Genomic DNA, 17,831 nt, shown 5'->3' with positions numbered 1-17,831 from the left:
CCGGTTCAACATCAGTGTCTGATGAACTGGACTTTTACAAGAAGGATCAAAAATTCCCATATACTGTGAAGGCGTAATGATATATAAATAATGAATTAAGCACTTGCTAATACCTTAATGATGCTTAATAGTGTGACATCATTATGTTACCAATTATAGTGAACAAACATGATTCTCAGTGTTTGATTTTAGCAGGTGTTGAATTTGTTTTTCAGTCTTGAAAATTTCATGTGGTTTGTTGTCTCAAGATGCTTTATATATAAAGGTAAAGATTTGACAATAATACAAGACGATCAGACGATCCCCTACGAGAAAGTGACAGTGGGAAGGAAAAACTCCTTCATAACAGGAAGAAACATCCAGCAGAACCAGGCTGTCATGATTGGTTGGGAATAAGGGGAGGGAGACAGGATAAAATAGCACACTGTGGAAGAGAGCCAAAGATGAAGTTCTATCCAGTTTAGTTTGGAAATTGAAAAAGGAAAACCCCAACAAAACAATTCATTCTAAACTAGGCAGTAAAACTTTTTCTCAATGAGAAAAAACTCTGAAACAGCTGTACTATCCATCACAAGGCTTAAAGACACAGCTCCAGCTTAATAGAATAAGAATTCCATTAAGTAGGTCTCTAATGAGATTACTTCCTCTGTTAACCCCTCCCCGACGCTGAGTAACAGTTACATCACCAAACACAGCTCAAATTATTACCTATAACTCACGTCAGGATTGTTGTTATATAAGATACAACTTGACATACTGCCTTTCATACATTTTTATTATACATATTCATTTTCAATGTTGAGTATCCAGTTAGTGTAACATGTTAGAGTTAAGTCACCCACCTCGGCATGACAGTGGTGGTCAAACAAATCTGTTGGTTTATTTTCCTTCCTGCTGTACATACTGTCCACATGGACAGATGAAAGGAAACGGACCTATGGACACAGATATTATAGAGGCCCTTCAGAGCTTTGCACTGAAGATGCTTTTTGTGGCCATTTGGGTTTTTTTGAAGTAATCTTTCGTGTATCTGAAGTTATTGGGGATCTCTTTGAAGTTGTTCTGTGTCTGTTTGAAATGCTTTTATGTCTTTGGGAAGTTGTTTTTGTTTGCGTGTTTATTTGTTACATCTTTTTGATGTGCTATTTGGAACCTATCCTCACACAGCTTTACTAATTCTCCCAGAACATTGAGTGTGTAAGATGCTGTGTAAGTTTGTCTGCTGTACATCTCTTTGTCATCATTGTGCGTCTTTCCTTTGATGTTTTATATCATTTGTAGTCATTTTATCTAAGGTGCTTTGCATTTCATTGTAGCTTTGCTTTGTTTCCTCAGTGTCTTCCAAGACACACATGTTTTGTGTCTCTTTAAAATTGTGTTAGAAATCACTGAACTCATTTGTTCCTCTTTCGTCTTTGTCTATTTGAAGTCATTTGAAAAGACTTTTCTGTGAAGATGTTGAATCTGCTTTTCTTTCATCTGTCAAGGTGTGATGATTACAGACTATCGTAACCTGTCAGCGTCAGTTAATAATTTGACTGATCACTGTCATTGTGCCAATATAAGTTAATATGGCAGGGTTTGTATATATAAATGTGTCAGTAGAAAAACAGGAAATGCTTTAACATCACACACCTGTACAGAATTTATAAAAGGTGTGAAAGCTTGCTATAACTCATTAATAACTACTTTATGCTACAATTCTAATGTCTGTGGAATTTCTGTAACTTGTGTATAAACACTTCAATAAAGCTTGTTAGTATAACACAGTTGTATACAATTTGTCTCTGCTATACTTTGTTATCACTGTATGTGTAGCAAATCTTTCTCACTATGTCTTACTGAGAAAGACCGTGAGATTCTTCTAAAAGCTCCGGAGCACATCAGCTGAGAATGTAGATGCAATGAAAAGGCCAAAAAGTATTTTAGTTTCAGTCTAAACTGAGGATCTCAGGCTCCTCCTGGTGGACGTAAGAGGAATTACATCATTCAATTAGCACTTATTAACTTCAGTGATATTTTATAGTTGTATATATATCTTCATGAGAACCAAGGAAAAAAAGAATCCCCCTTCATATCCACACACACACACACACACACACACACACACACACACACACACACACACACACACACACGCACACACACACACACATATATATATATATATACATATATATATATATATATATATATATATATATATATATATATATATATATATATATAGATATATAGATATATATATATATATATATATATATATATATATAGATAATGTTTACAGACTGATGAGCTGCCTGTGTTGGTGAGAAGCATTTCTGCATGGAGGCACAATGTATGAGCTTTGTGTGACATCATGACACTCTGAGCTTGTTGTTCCCACACAGATGCGGGGAGGGTATTTGTGCGATGTACTACAGCCTAGTGTGTGCACAGTGCTGCTTTGTCCACATGTGAGGCCATTATGTGTCCCACTTTGTGCCAGTGTAACTTTCTGTCATTGTCATCATGTGAGGGATGAGACAGGAAGCAGAGGACACAGAAACATTTCTGTTTTTTGTTTTCATTTTCAAAACTTTTGTATAAATGTTGTGTTTTTTCTTACTTTGTCTCTTACATTCAAGACTTTTGTAGGAACTAGGACTGTAGATCATTTTTCAGACTACGTGCTGTGGCAGACACAGTACATGGATATTATTCAGAACCAAAGCTGACTGAGTATTTAGTGTAGCCTGCAGCCTGAGTTTTTTGCTCACAGAGTTCAACGTGGGCTCATTATATGAATTACTGCTAATTTTAAGTGTAGACCCCCACCACTGGGAGAGTATATGCATGGCACAAAATAAGGAAAAGCATAATAGTTCCACCTTATAAATGTTAAAATCCAGTTATTCAACACTGACAGTGGTGATAAATGAAAACTAGTCTGCTGGTCACACTGAAAAAGAAGCCCCACCTTTGAGTTTGACTGAACAATGACTGCAAGAGGAGTCAAACAACTCCTGTAGTAGTAAAAACGATTCTTTCCTGTTTGCCTGCGTTAGTGTTCATTATAGGCTCAGAGAGGGTCCCTGATATAATCCCACTCCCATCTTGAACCCATCTGTTACTCCTGCCGGACACTTCACTACTGTTTAGATGTTTTCATAGATGTCATCACTAGTGAGTCATACAAAGAAGCAAATTGAAAGGGCTGTCTACCTAAAATATATCAATGCATGAGAAAAGTTTCCAGTTTCCTCTGCTGGATTTCTCCCAGAAAAAAACAGGGGCACCAGTACAGAATGACCAGTCCAGCTAAAAGAGATGCAAGTATTTTAGTGGGAGGCTGCGAGTCCTCTGCTGGCAGGCGCTTAATGCAATATGTGCCCGTAAGATGAAGTCACAAACATTGCGACTGTAGTCTACTCCCACTCTCGGAGCAGCACAAACGGGGCATTATGCTGACGAGTACCAGCTGGTACCACGGGGCTCCTCATCCTCCTCGGGACTTCATTTGTTGCTGCTGCTGAAATCAGGACATGGAACTGAAATCGAAGCGCAAACCTGTAGACGTTGTCCTTGGATGCTTCATTGCAGTCTGCCTTTATAACCTTTGTCTGGCTCAAAGAAGTGAGTGGAGCTTTGTTTTCTGTGAAGGGCGGTGATGTGGGGCTGGATGAGGACCTGTGGATGATAATCTGTGGACAGAATGTGTGTGGGGGCAGTTTTTCATCCTTGAAGAAGAGATCGTCACCCTTTTTGTGTCCTCTCAAACTCACACCTAAAAAAGAGAAGTGCATATTTTCTTGTTTCTTTATTGAGAGGCCTGAAGGGGTCCGGCTAACTGTGTTTTTGTGCCGTATGTTGAAAAAAAATCTCAAAACTAAAGAGAAGGAAGAGTTCAGGAATAATATATGATCAAAGTACCAGGCACACAAATCCTTAGGCCAAGTGATACGGTCACATCATGGGCGAATCTTAAGGTGGAAACCAACCAATGCCATGCTCAGGACTGATTTCATTTGTTAGATATATTTTGTACATGCTGTACAGTTCCTGATGTAACTAACCACTATTTTTGGTAATAACATTGTTTTGTTCACAGATCGTATTATCACAGTATGATGTGAACCATCACAGGAGCTACTAATGTAGCTGTGAACATTTGATCCCTAGGGTTAATGTAAAACATTTTTTCTCAGTTTTTACATTGATTTAAGATTTTTATCCCAAAAAGCTTGGATGCTGTGTGAGTTACAGATAAATAAAAACAGAATGTAATGATTTACAAATCTCAGAGACCAATACATCATTCACAGTAGAACAGAGAAAACCAAATGTTTCAAATGACAAAATGTAAAAAAAGGTAAATTTGAATTTTATGACAGCAACACGTCACAAAACCTGTGGGCCCGGGCTATGTTTGTCTCTGTGCAGCATCTCCTCTTCTTTTAACGCTGTTCCTGAAACGTGAGGAAATTAGGATATGAACTGCTGAACTTTTGGGACAGAGGTTTTCAGTTGGTGAAAGGTCTGAACTGCAAGCGGGCCACTTCAGACTCTTCTACTGCAATGCCATGCTATTATAACAGCTACAATACGAGGTTTAGCATTGTGTTGCTGAAACATGCAAGGCTTTGTCCCGGCTTGAAGAGAGCAGACAGCAGACAATGATCTCTGGAACTGTTACCGAGTAAACGAGCTAACGTTAGGACGTTTTCACAGTGCTCCAGCCTTTTCAGAACTGGGGTTTTAATATTTCTATATTTACTGTATTTAGAACTATGTTTACATCTCAATACTTCTAAATGTTCAGAATCGTCATTACTAGAAGTATTTCCTGTAATTTAACCTCTTAACATCCACAAGCTCATCAGTGGCATCTATAAGTTTAGGATGAGGTTGATGTCTGCCGCTTTTGTGGGGAATTTTAACAAATATGGACCACCCAGATATAAAAGGTTTTCAAAGAAAAACTATCAGGCCTTAAACGAATAACACAAGTAAGAAAATGTTCTATATTTTCTGAAAATGTGCATATTTTAGCATGTGGCTTAAACAAAACACAATCCTAAGCCCCGGTGTGCAAGCCAGTCGTGTGTGTGTGTGTGTGTGTGTGTGTGTGTGTGTGTGTGTGTGTGTGTGTGTGTGTGTGTGTGTGTGTGTGTGTGTGTGTGTGTGTGTGTGTGTGTGTATTCTACACACATGCATGTGTCTGAATAAGAGGGAAGGTTGAAAAGTGAAGCTGCGACTAGTGGCTCGAGAGAGGTGAAAAAGAGTGCAGGCAGGGTGGAGTGGCTGAAGAGGAGTGTCCAGAAATCTGGAGACAAAGTTTAAGAAGCAAAGATGGTTTTACATGTGCAGAGGAGGGATAGTGGATATGGTGGACAAATGATGGTGAAGGCAAAGAGAAGAAGACCACAGGGAAGGTTAAAAGATGCAGTGAAGGAGGACAGAAGAGGATTTAAGACATGATGGAGGCAGATGAGCTGCTGTGGTGACTCATAAAAGGAGCAACTGATCAAAGAGGAAGTGCTTGTATTCTACGAGTTGATGATTAACCTTTGACATTAAAGTGCAAATAAACCGAGGTTTACCATCTCAGAAAACAATGGGTGCTGGCAAAAGCTTAATTTATTTTAGAGTAAAGTCCATCAGGTGACTGTATCATATACACGTCTGTGTCTGTGAGCTGGAGACTTTAGCAGGGACACATTAGCAGGGAGTGATGAAGCCACAGCATAGCCTCCTGAGCTCTCTCTGTGTGTTGGGCGATCGTGGCTCAAGAGTTGGGAGTTCGCCTTGTAATTGGAAGGTTGCAAGTTCGAGCCCCGGCTTGGACAGTCTCAGTCGTTGTGTCCTTGGGCAAGACACTTCACCCTTTGCCTACTGGTGGCGCCAGTGTCCGGCAGCCTTGTCAGTGCGCCCCAGGGCTACAATGTAGCTTGCCATCACCAGTGTGTGAATGTGTGGAGGACAGGTTGTGTGAAGTGCTATACAAATACAGGCCATGGACCATTTTGCTGGTGTAAAACCTCAATCACTGCACATGTTTCTGTCACCTATGCTCTCCCAGTTTGCACAGTGCCCCCTGGCCCCATACCAGTGTCAGAAAACAACACGGCTGACGTCCAGGTGGCCAAAATCAGCTCCAACAGTGATGTGACTCTGACAGTGACGGTGAACCCTGAAGATTTATTCTACCTGAAAGGAAACGCCCTCATGGTAAAGAAAGGCCTGGACTATGAGGTGATGTATGGAACACAAATAATGTATATAAGAGATATGTGATCAGTTTTTGGAATTGGATATTAGAATGTGGTATGCAGAAAGTTTATAAAGTGTTTTCAGGACTACCTAGGTCACAGGTGTCGAACTCCAGGCCTCGGCGGCCGGTGTCCTGCAGGTTTTAGATGTGTCCTTGATCCAACACAGCGGATTCAAATGGCTAAATGACATCCTCAGCATGTCTTGAAGTTCCAGAGGCCTGGTAATGAACTAATCATTTGATTCAGGTGTATTGAGCCAGGGTGAGATCTAAACCCTGCAGGACACCGACCCTCGAGGCCTGGAGTTCGACCCTGACCTAGGTTATATGAGCATGTACTGTAATGATATCATTATGAACATTTATTTGTATTCTTTTACAGCTAATAATATTTCAGAATATTCCTGCAGTAGGCGCGTCCCATGTATCTGTTTTTGTTTCTTTATTAGTCATTGCCCAGCGCGACTCTGATGGTGTGGATAAAGTGCAGCAGAGCTGGCTCTAGATCTGTGAGTAAGAGTCATCACATTAAAAACAGACAGAAGTCAGCAAATGAACCGAGTCTGGGGGAAATGAATCTGAAAGTCAAGACATCAGGTCACCTGTACACGCCTAATGCCAACATTATGTTCTCATGTAAGGGACTCCACCTGTCAGGGTTCTTCAGCTCCAGAGCTGCACCGGCTCTTTTTGCCCCATCACCAGTCACCCCGTGTGACTTTGGCAAGAAAAACTAGATGAATATAAAAATGGAAATGAACAGTTATTTTTTACTTTTTAAAAATGTTTATCATTGCTGTAAGTTGTGTCTATAAATGTAAAAATTATATTGTATTATTATATAACAAGTTAAACAGAAAATGCGTGTCACACTCTAAATCTGTCTCCTAGTTTCACTCCGCCCACAGAGCATGTTTATAAGGCTTGAGTGCTGTTGTGTCGTTGTGTTGTTAGGAGCAGTGCCTCGATGTGTTGTTGTGTTCTCACTGTTTGACTGAAGCTGAGCTGATTCTCTCTCCTCAAGGTGAACGAGTCCGTCGAGGTTTTGGTTGAAAACGTGAACGATAACCCCCCCAACTTTGCTCAGAACCACTATGTGCTGGATGTGAATGAGGTGGGCTGCACTGCTCTTTCATGCTTGTAGAACAACATGTGTTTGTGTTTCCTCTTTGAACCATTTTATGTCCTGCAGCTCATTCCGGTCAACTCCAGTATTGGTCTGATAGAAGCCACAGATGTTGATTCACAGCCGCTGTATTATCGCTTGGAGACAACAACAGTAAGACAAGACAAACTATGTCCAAATGACTATGATGAAGTTCGGACGCATTTAGACAAATGAATGGAATACATGCATCTGCTATTTGTTTACATCATACTGATCTGTGAGGCCCAGGCTCCACATGAATCAACTTCTCTTGGACAAAATTATGTCTATGACTAAAGCTTCATTATTAACAACGGGAAGAAAAGTGTAAAGGTTCCCTCAATTGCTAACCTCTGATGGACCTTTGAGCATAGCCTTTGTTCAGGCTTCAGGCCACAAAATCCAAGTGAGATCAGCTGATCTGTCTCTGTCGGTTTTCCTCAGGACAAGTATTTCCGCTTGGAAAACGTCAATACTCCAAAGATTCTTGTGAAAACCATCCTGGACTACGATGTTGTACAAAAGATCTCGCTGGTCTTACACGTGCAGGTACAGTAATGACTTATGAAAACATCCTGCAAGGCTCTGCTTTTTCTGTAAAAACCAGTCTGAAGTCTGCTTCTTACAGGACACGTTCAACGGTTCAGCTTCCAACAAGCCCTTCTTCACCTCTGTGGCCACCATCACAGTGCGTGTGAAGGATGTGGACAACCGGCCCCCGTGGTTTCAGCCATGCACGAGGACAAACTTAGGAAATGCTAAACTGTGTGTGAGCAGCGGCTACAGAGGCAAAGTCAACCTCACAGAGAAACAGGTGGGGTCTGACTCTGGCGTTTACATCACAGCAAGAAAAGAAATGCGCTTCACCTGAACAGGAAGTCGCTCACATGGCTGACATCTCTGGGCCTTATTTTAATTATGCAAGAGCCATCGTGCTATTCTAGCTCATACAGAAAAAAGGTTAAAAACCTTATTATACAGGGGAAGTTCATATTTGATATGATGTCATGAAAACACATTTATCATCTAAAAAACTGGTTTTCTGTATAAAACATATTCTTTATTTAACCAAGTACAGTTTTACGACTATATGAAATGTATACCAGTCTGTGCTACTTTGGACAATGAGTGTGCACATCCAGGCAAACACTGTTACTTTAGCTGCTACACAGAAAAATCAAATACACAGGAAACAGGACAAAGTGTCTTAAGTCTGTACGCTGCACAGACATTTGAGGGTCACAATAACCTTCATGCTGTTTTAAATACATTTGTTATCTGGGGAGTGAATAATGTAAATGATTAAACATTTTCAGAAATGTTTCCATCGAAGCTCTGAGGGTTCGTTCTGATGTTCATCACTGCAGCGGCAGCAGTCTGTCACACAGTTTCTATGAAATAAGAACTATCAGCTTCGAGCTGCTTTATTTGACAGACCATGGCAGGTGTGCACTTCTGTGCTGGGCACCAAAACACCACACAGGTGTGCAAAGAAAATTTCAGGGTAATAAAATTATCATCAGAGCAGTGCTTGCGTGTGTTGGTGATCATAGTGATCCTAAGATACCAGCATCATGACATCTCAGCCTTTCAGGGAAACCTCAGCACTGGTTTATCTGTGAGGGAGGACACTTGCTCAGGTTCCACTGTAGGGCCAAACATTACAGGCTAAAACCTGCAACGAGATCCAATGACATAGGGACGATGCAAATTTTGGTGATTTTTACATGTTGTGTTTGCCAGTATTTATTCAGTGATAGCAATATTAACGGTAATGACTTGTGAAATCAATCAGTGTGGAGGACACACGATAACAGCTAACCGGTCGCAGCAGATGGCCCCGCCCCTCCCTGAGCCTGGTTCTGCTGGAGGTTTCTTCCTGTTAAAAGGGAGTTTTTCCTTCCCACTGTCGCCAAAGTGCTTGCTCATAGGGGGTCATATGATTGTTGCGTTTTTGGGTTTTTCTCTGTATCTATGAAGCGCCTTGAGGTGACTTTTGTTGTGATTTGGCGCTATATAAATAAAATTGAATTGAATTGAATTGAATTGAAATGAATACATACTGATTTTCACCTTCAGGAAGGCCCGCTGGTGCTGGAACCTGGACCTGTGTTTGCCAAGGATGGAGACAAGAACAAGAGCGAGCAGATCAGCTACAGAATATTACGAGGTCGGATAAAAAACCTTTGGAGGACCCGAGTTTTACACTCAACAGTTTCAGTTTGGTGTGCTTATTAAACTGATTATCACATATAGACAGACAGTCTTACACGCCTCTCTGCAGCTTCTCTCCTCCTGCTACCCCCCCCCCCCCCCCCAAAACCCATCTCCATAGAGACTGTGTCAGCTTCCAAACAGACAAAAAACAAACTAAAAACCAGCAACAAACAACTTAAACATAAACAATCACAAAGAAAGAACAATACAGTATCCACATCTGAACCAAAGAGTAAAACAGTGAAATGTGGATTATTAAACTTAATAATTGATCAACAAATCAATTTACTCTGCCTTACAGAAACCTGGTTGCAGCAGGATGATTATGTTAGTTTAAATGAATCAACATCCCCGAGTCATTCTAACTACCAGAAACCTCGAAGCACAGGCCGAGGGGGCGGTGTGGCAGCAATTTTTCACACCAGCCTATTAATCAACCAAAGACCCAGACAGACTTTTAATTCATTTGAAAGCCTGATGCTTAGCCTTGTGTAAAACTCAGAAACCAGTCTTACTTGGTATCATCTGTATGTATTATTGTAGGGTCTACCTTACAATATAAAGAACCTTGAGGCGACTGTTGTTGTGATTTGGCGCTGTATGAATAAAATTGAATTGAATTGAACTGATAGAAGTTTGAAGGCTCTACTACTAAAAGTAGTTATCAAAATGCTTTTAATCCTTTCCATTTATTTTTAATTGTTCATCTAATCGTGTGATATAAGAAGCTCAGAAGAAAAAAATAAGTAAATCATCGTTACCTGGTGCCATTTAGAGGCTAGCAACGACCAAGTGATTGCACCCACTTTGCAATCACTGCTGCTTAGTTTGTTTTTGTACACGCTCTCATGGCACCATTCTGTTAATGAGGTCGAATTTCAATAAGTCAGATTCAGGTCGTGGTTAAATAATAAAGTAAGCTTATTCTGCTGGTTTGTAGGGCAGCATAAAGAAAATGCTCTTATTTGTCTTTATGTGTTTTTTTCCTTTATCTGTAGGAAACGAAGGAAATATATTTCAGATTGATGAAGAAACGGGGAACATCACAATGACCAAAGCTGCTGATATTGTTGGTCCAATAACTCTCACTATCCTGGTAAAACAAATATTATATACATTTGTCAAATAATATAAAGAAAATACAGATTTTCAGGAATTAGATATTTGGTTTTACTATCAGGCATCACAGGTGACCAACAGAGATCAGTTTGCAGTGACACAGGTTACCATTGATGTGATGAAGAAGAGCAGGAGTCCTCCTCGTTTTGAAAGGGAGCGATATGAAGGATTTATCTACAGCAACTCTGTGCCTGAGACCATGATCCTCCGAGACCGAAACACCAACCGACCCTTCAGGGTCCGAGCACGGGACGAAGACTTCGCCAGTGTGAGCGCTCTTTGAAATCAAAGCTAAATATTATAGTATATGTTATAAGCCTAACCCTGATGTTTGGCTGGTTGTAGCTACAATAAGCAAAACCATTAGTAACACCCTACTGAGTTAACTGAAAAGGTCAGCTATGGATGCTGCTGATTTACACATGGAAGGGTTGTAGAGACCGACCGACTGTCAGGTACACGTGCTACGAGGAAATCATTTGTTTTGGCATTTTGCTGGTCTGGGCCATTCAGGTGGACACGCTGTCGGAGCTTAGCGATTCTTCGGGTCCGCGCTGTGTTTACGTCTTTTTGCGCTGATTCTGAGCTGCAGGTTTTGCCTCTCTCCAACCAAAATTCACCGAGCCAGCAGCAAAAGAAGCAGCAAACTGCGCTTCACATTTGATCAATGTCGTCATGAATTCCCTCTGACTTTTGCTGTTTTGCTTCCACCACGATAAAAATCACACTTCCTGCACAGCTCTCTCTCTCTCTCTCTGTACTTCAGGAACAGTTTCCCGTCTCAAATCTGTTTTCTGCATTATTCATTCGCTTATTACCCACCAGTCTAGCGTTGTTTACAGCGCTTTTTCTTTTTTCACTTAAATGACCTCGGACAAGAAAGCCTAATTTCTGCTGTTCAATACTGAAGAAATTTAAATTTCTTAAAATTATGCAAAATTGCAGAATATTTTTAAGGTTATCTGCTATAAAAAGCCAGACCAGGAAAATCTCCTTCATGTTTTCCTGTGTTTTGTTCTCAGTTACTTTCACACAAAGGCATCTGCTGTGATTTTCACAATTCTGATGAAGTCTCATGTGTATCAGTACTGATAAATGATCAGAATTATAATATTTCTGACTGTCTGAGGCTAAATTGAATCAAATCAGGACTTTGAGAACCGGAATTGAATGGATTATAGAAATCAGTGATGATACTCAGCCCTAGTGAGCAGCCTAGGCCTGAGAGAAGTGGATGTAGCTGTGGGTAATAAGAAAAGATGAAAAGAACTATTGATAACTTTTTTGTTAAGTTAAGGCCTGATCTGTCTGAAATTCATAGCCAGTGCTCTGACACGGTGCCATCAATATTTGAATGCTGAAAAAGCACAGTGTATCCAGAAAACACATTATATGCTGCAGTAAATGCACTGCCCAAGTGTCCCCTCTCCCCACGGCCTTTCAGCAGCTGACAGCAGCAAACAGGTTGTCAGAGGAGGCCAAGATGATGATTAAGTTTTTAACATTTTCTACAATATTGACAAAGCACTTTAAGCACAAGTTTGTTAGTTAATAATTTAGAAATTAATATTGTCTGTATGGACTTCCCCCCCCAAAGAAAGTGCACATGTAAAACTGCGGTGTTAAGCGATGCGGTTGAAAAATTTGAGTGCGCCTAACTTTTGTGCCAGTACGCCTAAATTTTTAAAGTTAGGCGTACCGGTGCGCCCATGTCAAAAAGTTAGTCTAGACCCCTGTATATATTAGACTACAGTCTAGGTCATGTAACAGGACAACAGAATGGCTGAACATGGAAGAATCGAGGTGTTGCAGTGCCACATTCCAGGCCGGACTTTTAGCTGATTGGAATTCAGCAGGACCTTAAGAGCACTGTGTGAAATTAAAGCCTCAGTGACCTGAAACAACAAGTAGAGAAAAGTGGGGCAAAATTCCTCCACAACCATGTCAGAGCCTGATAAAGTCATACAGAGAAGAATAACTTAAAGTTCTTGCTCTTATTTAACCCTGGCTGAAAGAACCGCTTACAGGAAGAACATACTAAATCTGTTTCTAGTGTAGTAGATTATACAGATTTAAATGTACAGGAGTACTAGAGTACTTGTAAAAATGTGCAGGTGTTTATTTTGATTAACCCCTGTACAGTTAAAAAGGTACGCGATCACAATTACGTTTATTGTGCAAGCTGTTGCTGGTCATTATTTTCTACCTCCTGCTGGTTAGAAATCACTTAAAGCAGCTTTAAATGCACAACTAATGCTAAACTAACAAGATAAAATCTTTGTTTGTCAGGGTGTGAATCCAGATGTCAAATACGAGGTTCAGTACAGCAGCTACGTCAATGTGACCTCTGATGGTTTCGTGATACTGAAAAGAGTTGTGAAGACAGAGTCCTTCGCTCTTCAGGTGAATTTTTAAGACGTCATGGCACAATGAGAGCAAAGACTTCCTGGTTCTTGACACTTTGTAAGCTGTTAAACTTTTACTTTCTGCAGCTCCGAGCAGTGGATGTGACAACAGGGGAGTTTGGAACTGCAGCCCTCTCAGTTCAGGTCATACCTGGTGAGACTTCGGACTGGAAAAACTTTCACCTTATTTCTCCTGTTTCTAATTTCATGTCATATCAGTAAAAACGAAATCACTAAAAACATTACTAAATCTTTATAAAAAAAACAGTTTTTATACTAATGATTTCAAATGAACCTAAAATATGATATATTATTACCTCTCAAGGAGGGAACACAAAACTGTGTTTATTCTTCAAAATTAAAGGGCTTGCTGTTATTCTTTATTTGTAATATTGTAAAACAAAGTCAAATGTAAGCCAGAAATATTACTTCATACTGAGGCTGGGAGCCCATTTGGTTCCTCCTGAACATTTCAGTGAAATTCAAAATGGGCACTGTGTTAATTGTTCATTTTTAATCAAAGTTAAAGGAAATCATAGCTTTAATAATAATCATTCCTTTAACCTTAAGTCCTTTGCTTTTCTTCCTGTGCAGATTTAGCCAGCCCATCTCCCTCAAACATCGGCTATCGTCCAGGTGACATGGCGCTTCTGGGCTTGATCATGGCAGCTCTGCTGATCCTTTGCCTGATTGTTATTGGCTTCTTAGTTTCCCACTTGTGGAAGGGAAATACGGGTGTGGACAAACTATGTGAGGTTAGTCGGTTTGGCAATGGAAATATTTTAAACCGGTGAAAAGATGATAAGTTTACAAATCTTTAATCCTTCCTCACTGCTTTCCATCTTGGACATCATGTAAATGAGTGTAACAGACAATATCAGGCTTTCAGTCTTTCCTTCTTTCTGATCTCACAGTACACATCATACAAATGATTTATTGTTTTCTAAAGTAAACAAAGTGTCAAAGTTAACATTTGCAGTATACATATACTGTAAAAAATGTCCCTTAGCAAGAATCAACCTTGACAACAAGCTTTGGGTATAATTTTCATCAGATATTTAACTGTCAGGTGGAGTGGTTACTATAGGAGCTGATTTTAAAAAAAAGTCCAAATACATTTCAAAGGCTTGTGATGTGAGTTTCAAGTAAGTTTCAACAGATGGTTTGAGGCTATGCTGATGAATTGTGTGCTAGTCCACCTAAAATATACCAGTTCTACTGACAGCAAACTGGCCTCAGAGCCCGATGCTGCCTTCACCATGTTTAACAGTTGTTACAGTTTTCTTTGCATTGCAGGTCTCTCCTTTCCTAAATGCAGTAAAACAACTCTATTTTCCCTCTAAAACATATTTTCTTTGTCAGTGTAGTCAGTTACAAACTTTAGTCAAGATTGAAGATGTTGAAGCAGGATCTTCTTTCTTGGATGGCAGTGTCTCAGTCAATGATAAGGTAAAAAACAGGTGGTGTAGCCAGTGTAGGTCCTATGACTTAGTGGCTTCTGGGTTTTTTATAATGATTTGAACCAACTGCTTCTCAGATGAGAGTGAGTTTGGTTTTCAGACATTAGCAAACTGGCTGACTCATTAACCACCCGTACAGTCGTTTCAACTGAATATGTAGTTTCTCATAAAATACCAGGATTTCATTCAGCAAAACTGAAACACAAACATTTTGGATAATTTGTGACTGTGACAAAGAAAGAATTTGGCTCAGCCTGAAACTAAGCTTTTAAAAGTGGTAACATTGTTACTGCACATTACACTATTAAAGTAAATAGTGGTTATTTTTGTACATATGTAATATAATAACATGGAATTCATTATTGGAGACTAGATAAACTGCATTTCTGCTTGGCCGACTTATTCATAGATCAAGTGAAAGCCTACGAAGCCTTTATTGGCTATATGATAAAGTATAAATAGACACCTCCATTGTTTAGACTTCAGAGACAGACTGAAGGTAGTGCATTGGCAGTACCTCATGCATTAACTGCTTTATTAATGAGGAACCTCTCTCCTGACTGTAGTGCCTGAGCCCATGTTTGCAGTCCGGCCAGCCCCGAAGTGGCCACAGAGACTCCCTGCAGTACACCAATGATGGCTTCCAGAATGAGGGGGACCTGAGCCGTCGGGGAGCCAGACGCTGGAACAATGTTCTCCCCAGAAGGAGCACCTTCCCCCAGGCCCGGGGCCGCGTCATAGCCCTAGAGAGGCGGAGCCACCACTGTTCTTCATGTGGCATCTATACTAACCACATCCCTAAGGGGAGTCCCTCAGTGAGACCCTCCAGGAGGGGCAGAGAAGATGAGGATGAATATAGTGCAAGGTCAATCCTGACCAAGCAGCGGAGGAAGGAGGGCCAGAAGACTGTGTGGTTCAAGGAGAGTGAAGATTCGTCAGACATTGAGGTGGAGATCATCCCAGACACTGTGGGCCGGGTGGAGGAGGAGACAGAGGAGGAGCTGGAGGGGGAGGTAGAGATGGAAAGTGTTGTCAGAGACCCGGCAGCCCCTTTAAGAGAGGCTGATGATGGGCAGGAGACCAACGAACAGTACCCAGAGAACGCTAGTTCAGAAAAACAGGAAGGAAGCCAGGAGCGGGAGCACTGACAGTAGAGGTCAGAGGTCAAACTGGAGTCTGAAAGGACTGAGCAGAATGCTGTTTGCTTTCCTGGATGCCTACAGTCAAAGTCTCAGCAGTGGACAATGGCACGCTTAACATCTGTGGACTACTGCCCAACCTCAAAGAACTGACTCAAGCATCCAGAAGTATTTGTCTTCTACTGTGAGTATACTACACTACAGTTCCAGCGGAATTAACTGGATACCAAACATACACTTGGAACCAGTGTGGGCCAAGTATTAAACACATTTTTGGTTTATAATTGTGCCCATTAGACTATTACAGTCCCCATTACAGGAATTGTAGAGATCACAGTGCCAGCATGACCTCAAGTCCAGCGGGGCAAAAAACACGAGCAGTCAGTGTTTCACTAGGCGAGGTTGAGATCCGATGCTTTACAGTCTGTGCGGTGTGTAACAGTTTGCATATAAATGTAGCAACACAGCACCGAACAGGTGATCAAAGAGCAATGTTTTCCCCTTCTAAACGTTGGAAAGGTTTTTAAGGAAACCTTTCCAACGTTTACCTGAGAAATTAATTTCTTTTTTAAAGACATCATCATTAAAAAAACATCAGACCCTCTTTGGACTCATAGAAACCTCCTATATGGACCCGCCAATCCAAATAATCTGTTCTGACTCTTTGAGTTTCTTGCCCCACTGAACTTTTGTGAGGGAACACCACCTCCACAGGCCAAAAACTTCAGTTTTCAAACTGTTAACTAAGCTTATCACAAAAAAGACACATTTTTGTTTTCAAATGTATTTGTTGTAAAGTAAATCTTATACCTTTAGAAAGCCTGTTTATTTCCTAACAAATGGTGCCATATTTGTTAGGAAACTGCTTCTGTGAGTTGTGCAGCAGATTTGAGTTTACTGGGTGCACTCAAGAAAAACTTGCCAAATCCTCTCTCCCAATGCCAAACAGCCTTTTCTATTATTGACTCTTGTTTTGAGCTTCTGCTGCCCTAGGTGCTCAGTTGGTGGTGATCTGCAGCACCATGGACCCGGCTGCCAGGGTCAGTTAGTGTCACTTAAGCCACATTTGACTGATCTGAATAGGACCCATACCATAGGGCAACTTCAATCTGGTGTTCCGCAAAACCAAGCTGCAGCATTATTTTGAGTAAGTCCAAGTACAATCTCCAAATTGAAGGCCAAGTTCCATATAACAGGGGATGTCAAAGAAAAGCTGCTATGTGTGCGTTCCAAGAAGACGACACCGCAAGAAAACTGTTTCCTCGCCCTGTCAGCACGTAGGAAGTGGTCTTCTACAGAAATACAGAAATGCATCTCCTGCTGCATAGGGCTTTAATATCTGCTCTTCACCATCAGACCTATTCGAGTTGATTTTGGCAACTTGTGCACTGGAACCTGAAGATGTAGAGTTATATTCAGCAGTGAGTCCAGATTCTTCCTATAACACTTAGGTCGAAGTGTGCATGGAGAATGCTATGCTGACTGCTTTTGGTGGAGGCGTTGTTATGTTGTGGGGCGGTATTATCCTCACTGGAAAAATGTCATCATTGGATGCAGAGATATCGAGATGAGATCCTGAAACAGCTGGCATTCCCTTATCTCTACAGCCAAGTAGCTAACTCTATCCTCCGAGATCACAGAGAGACTGCCTCCAGAATTTGAGTGGATTTGTTGAGGATGGCCTGCCTGCAGTCCTGACTTCAACCCCACTGAACACTTGTGAGATCAACTTGTTTTTCATGCTGAAAAACAATTTGACATTGGCTGACTTGCAACAAATGTAACTTGAAGAATGCGATCTCATCCCACAGCAGTGGGTGACCAAGCTAATGACCCGCATGAGAAGGAAGTGACCGGCTGTTGTGGTTGTGTATGGTGCTTCCACATGTTACTGAGGCCCCTGCTTCCTAAATTGCAAATATGTCTTGTCTCTTCACACTTCAGTCATCCAATTCGATACACAACATCAAACATCAGTCAGCAGAATAATTTGTTTGGCATTGGAAGAGAAGATTTAGCAAGTTTTTCATGGGCACAACCCACATACTGAACTCTGCTGCTCAACCCACAAATGCACTTTCTGTACAAATG

General features: G+C 40.9%; 1 protein-coding gene across 1 annotated transcript; it reads left to right on the top strand.

Annotated features, from left to right (window-relative positions):
• Positions 1–3,524: 3,524 nt before the first annotated feature.
• On the top strand, positions 3,525–15,798 carry cdhr5a (cadherin-related family member 5a). Its single transcript, XM_085412670.1, has 14 exons — positions 3,525–3,615; positions 6,062–6,234; positions 6,703–6,762; positions 7,278–7,367; positions 7,446–7,532; positions 7,845–7,949; positions 8,029–8,214; positions 9,480–9,570; positions 10,616–10,713; positions 10,798–11,004; positions 13,026–13,139; positions 13,229–13,295; positions 13,736–13,896; positions 15,168–15,798. The coding sequence occupies exons 1-14, from the start codon at positions 3,525–3,527 to the stop codon at positions 15,747–15,749; spliced, it is 2,112 nt and encodes a 703-aa protein (XP_085268796.1). The 3' UTR covers positions 15,750–15,798.
• The last annotated feature ends 2,033 nt before the right edge of the window (positions 15,799–17,831 follow it).

The sequence above is a fragment of the Rhamphochromis longiceps genome, linkage group LG1, assembly GCF_057381845.1.
Source record: "Rhamphochromis longiceps isolate RC_006_pf linkage group LG1, R_longiceps_female_GT1.1, whole genome shotgun sequence".
In the NCBI taxonomy this organism is placed as follows: domain Eukaryota; kingdom Metazoa; phylum Chordata; class Actinopteri; order Cichliformes; family Cichlidae; genus Rhamphochromis; species Rhamphochromis longiceps.
This window is presented reverse-complemented; position numbering and strand designations above follow the sequence as displayed.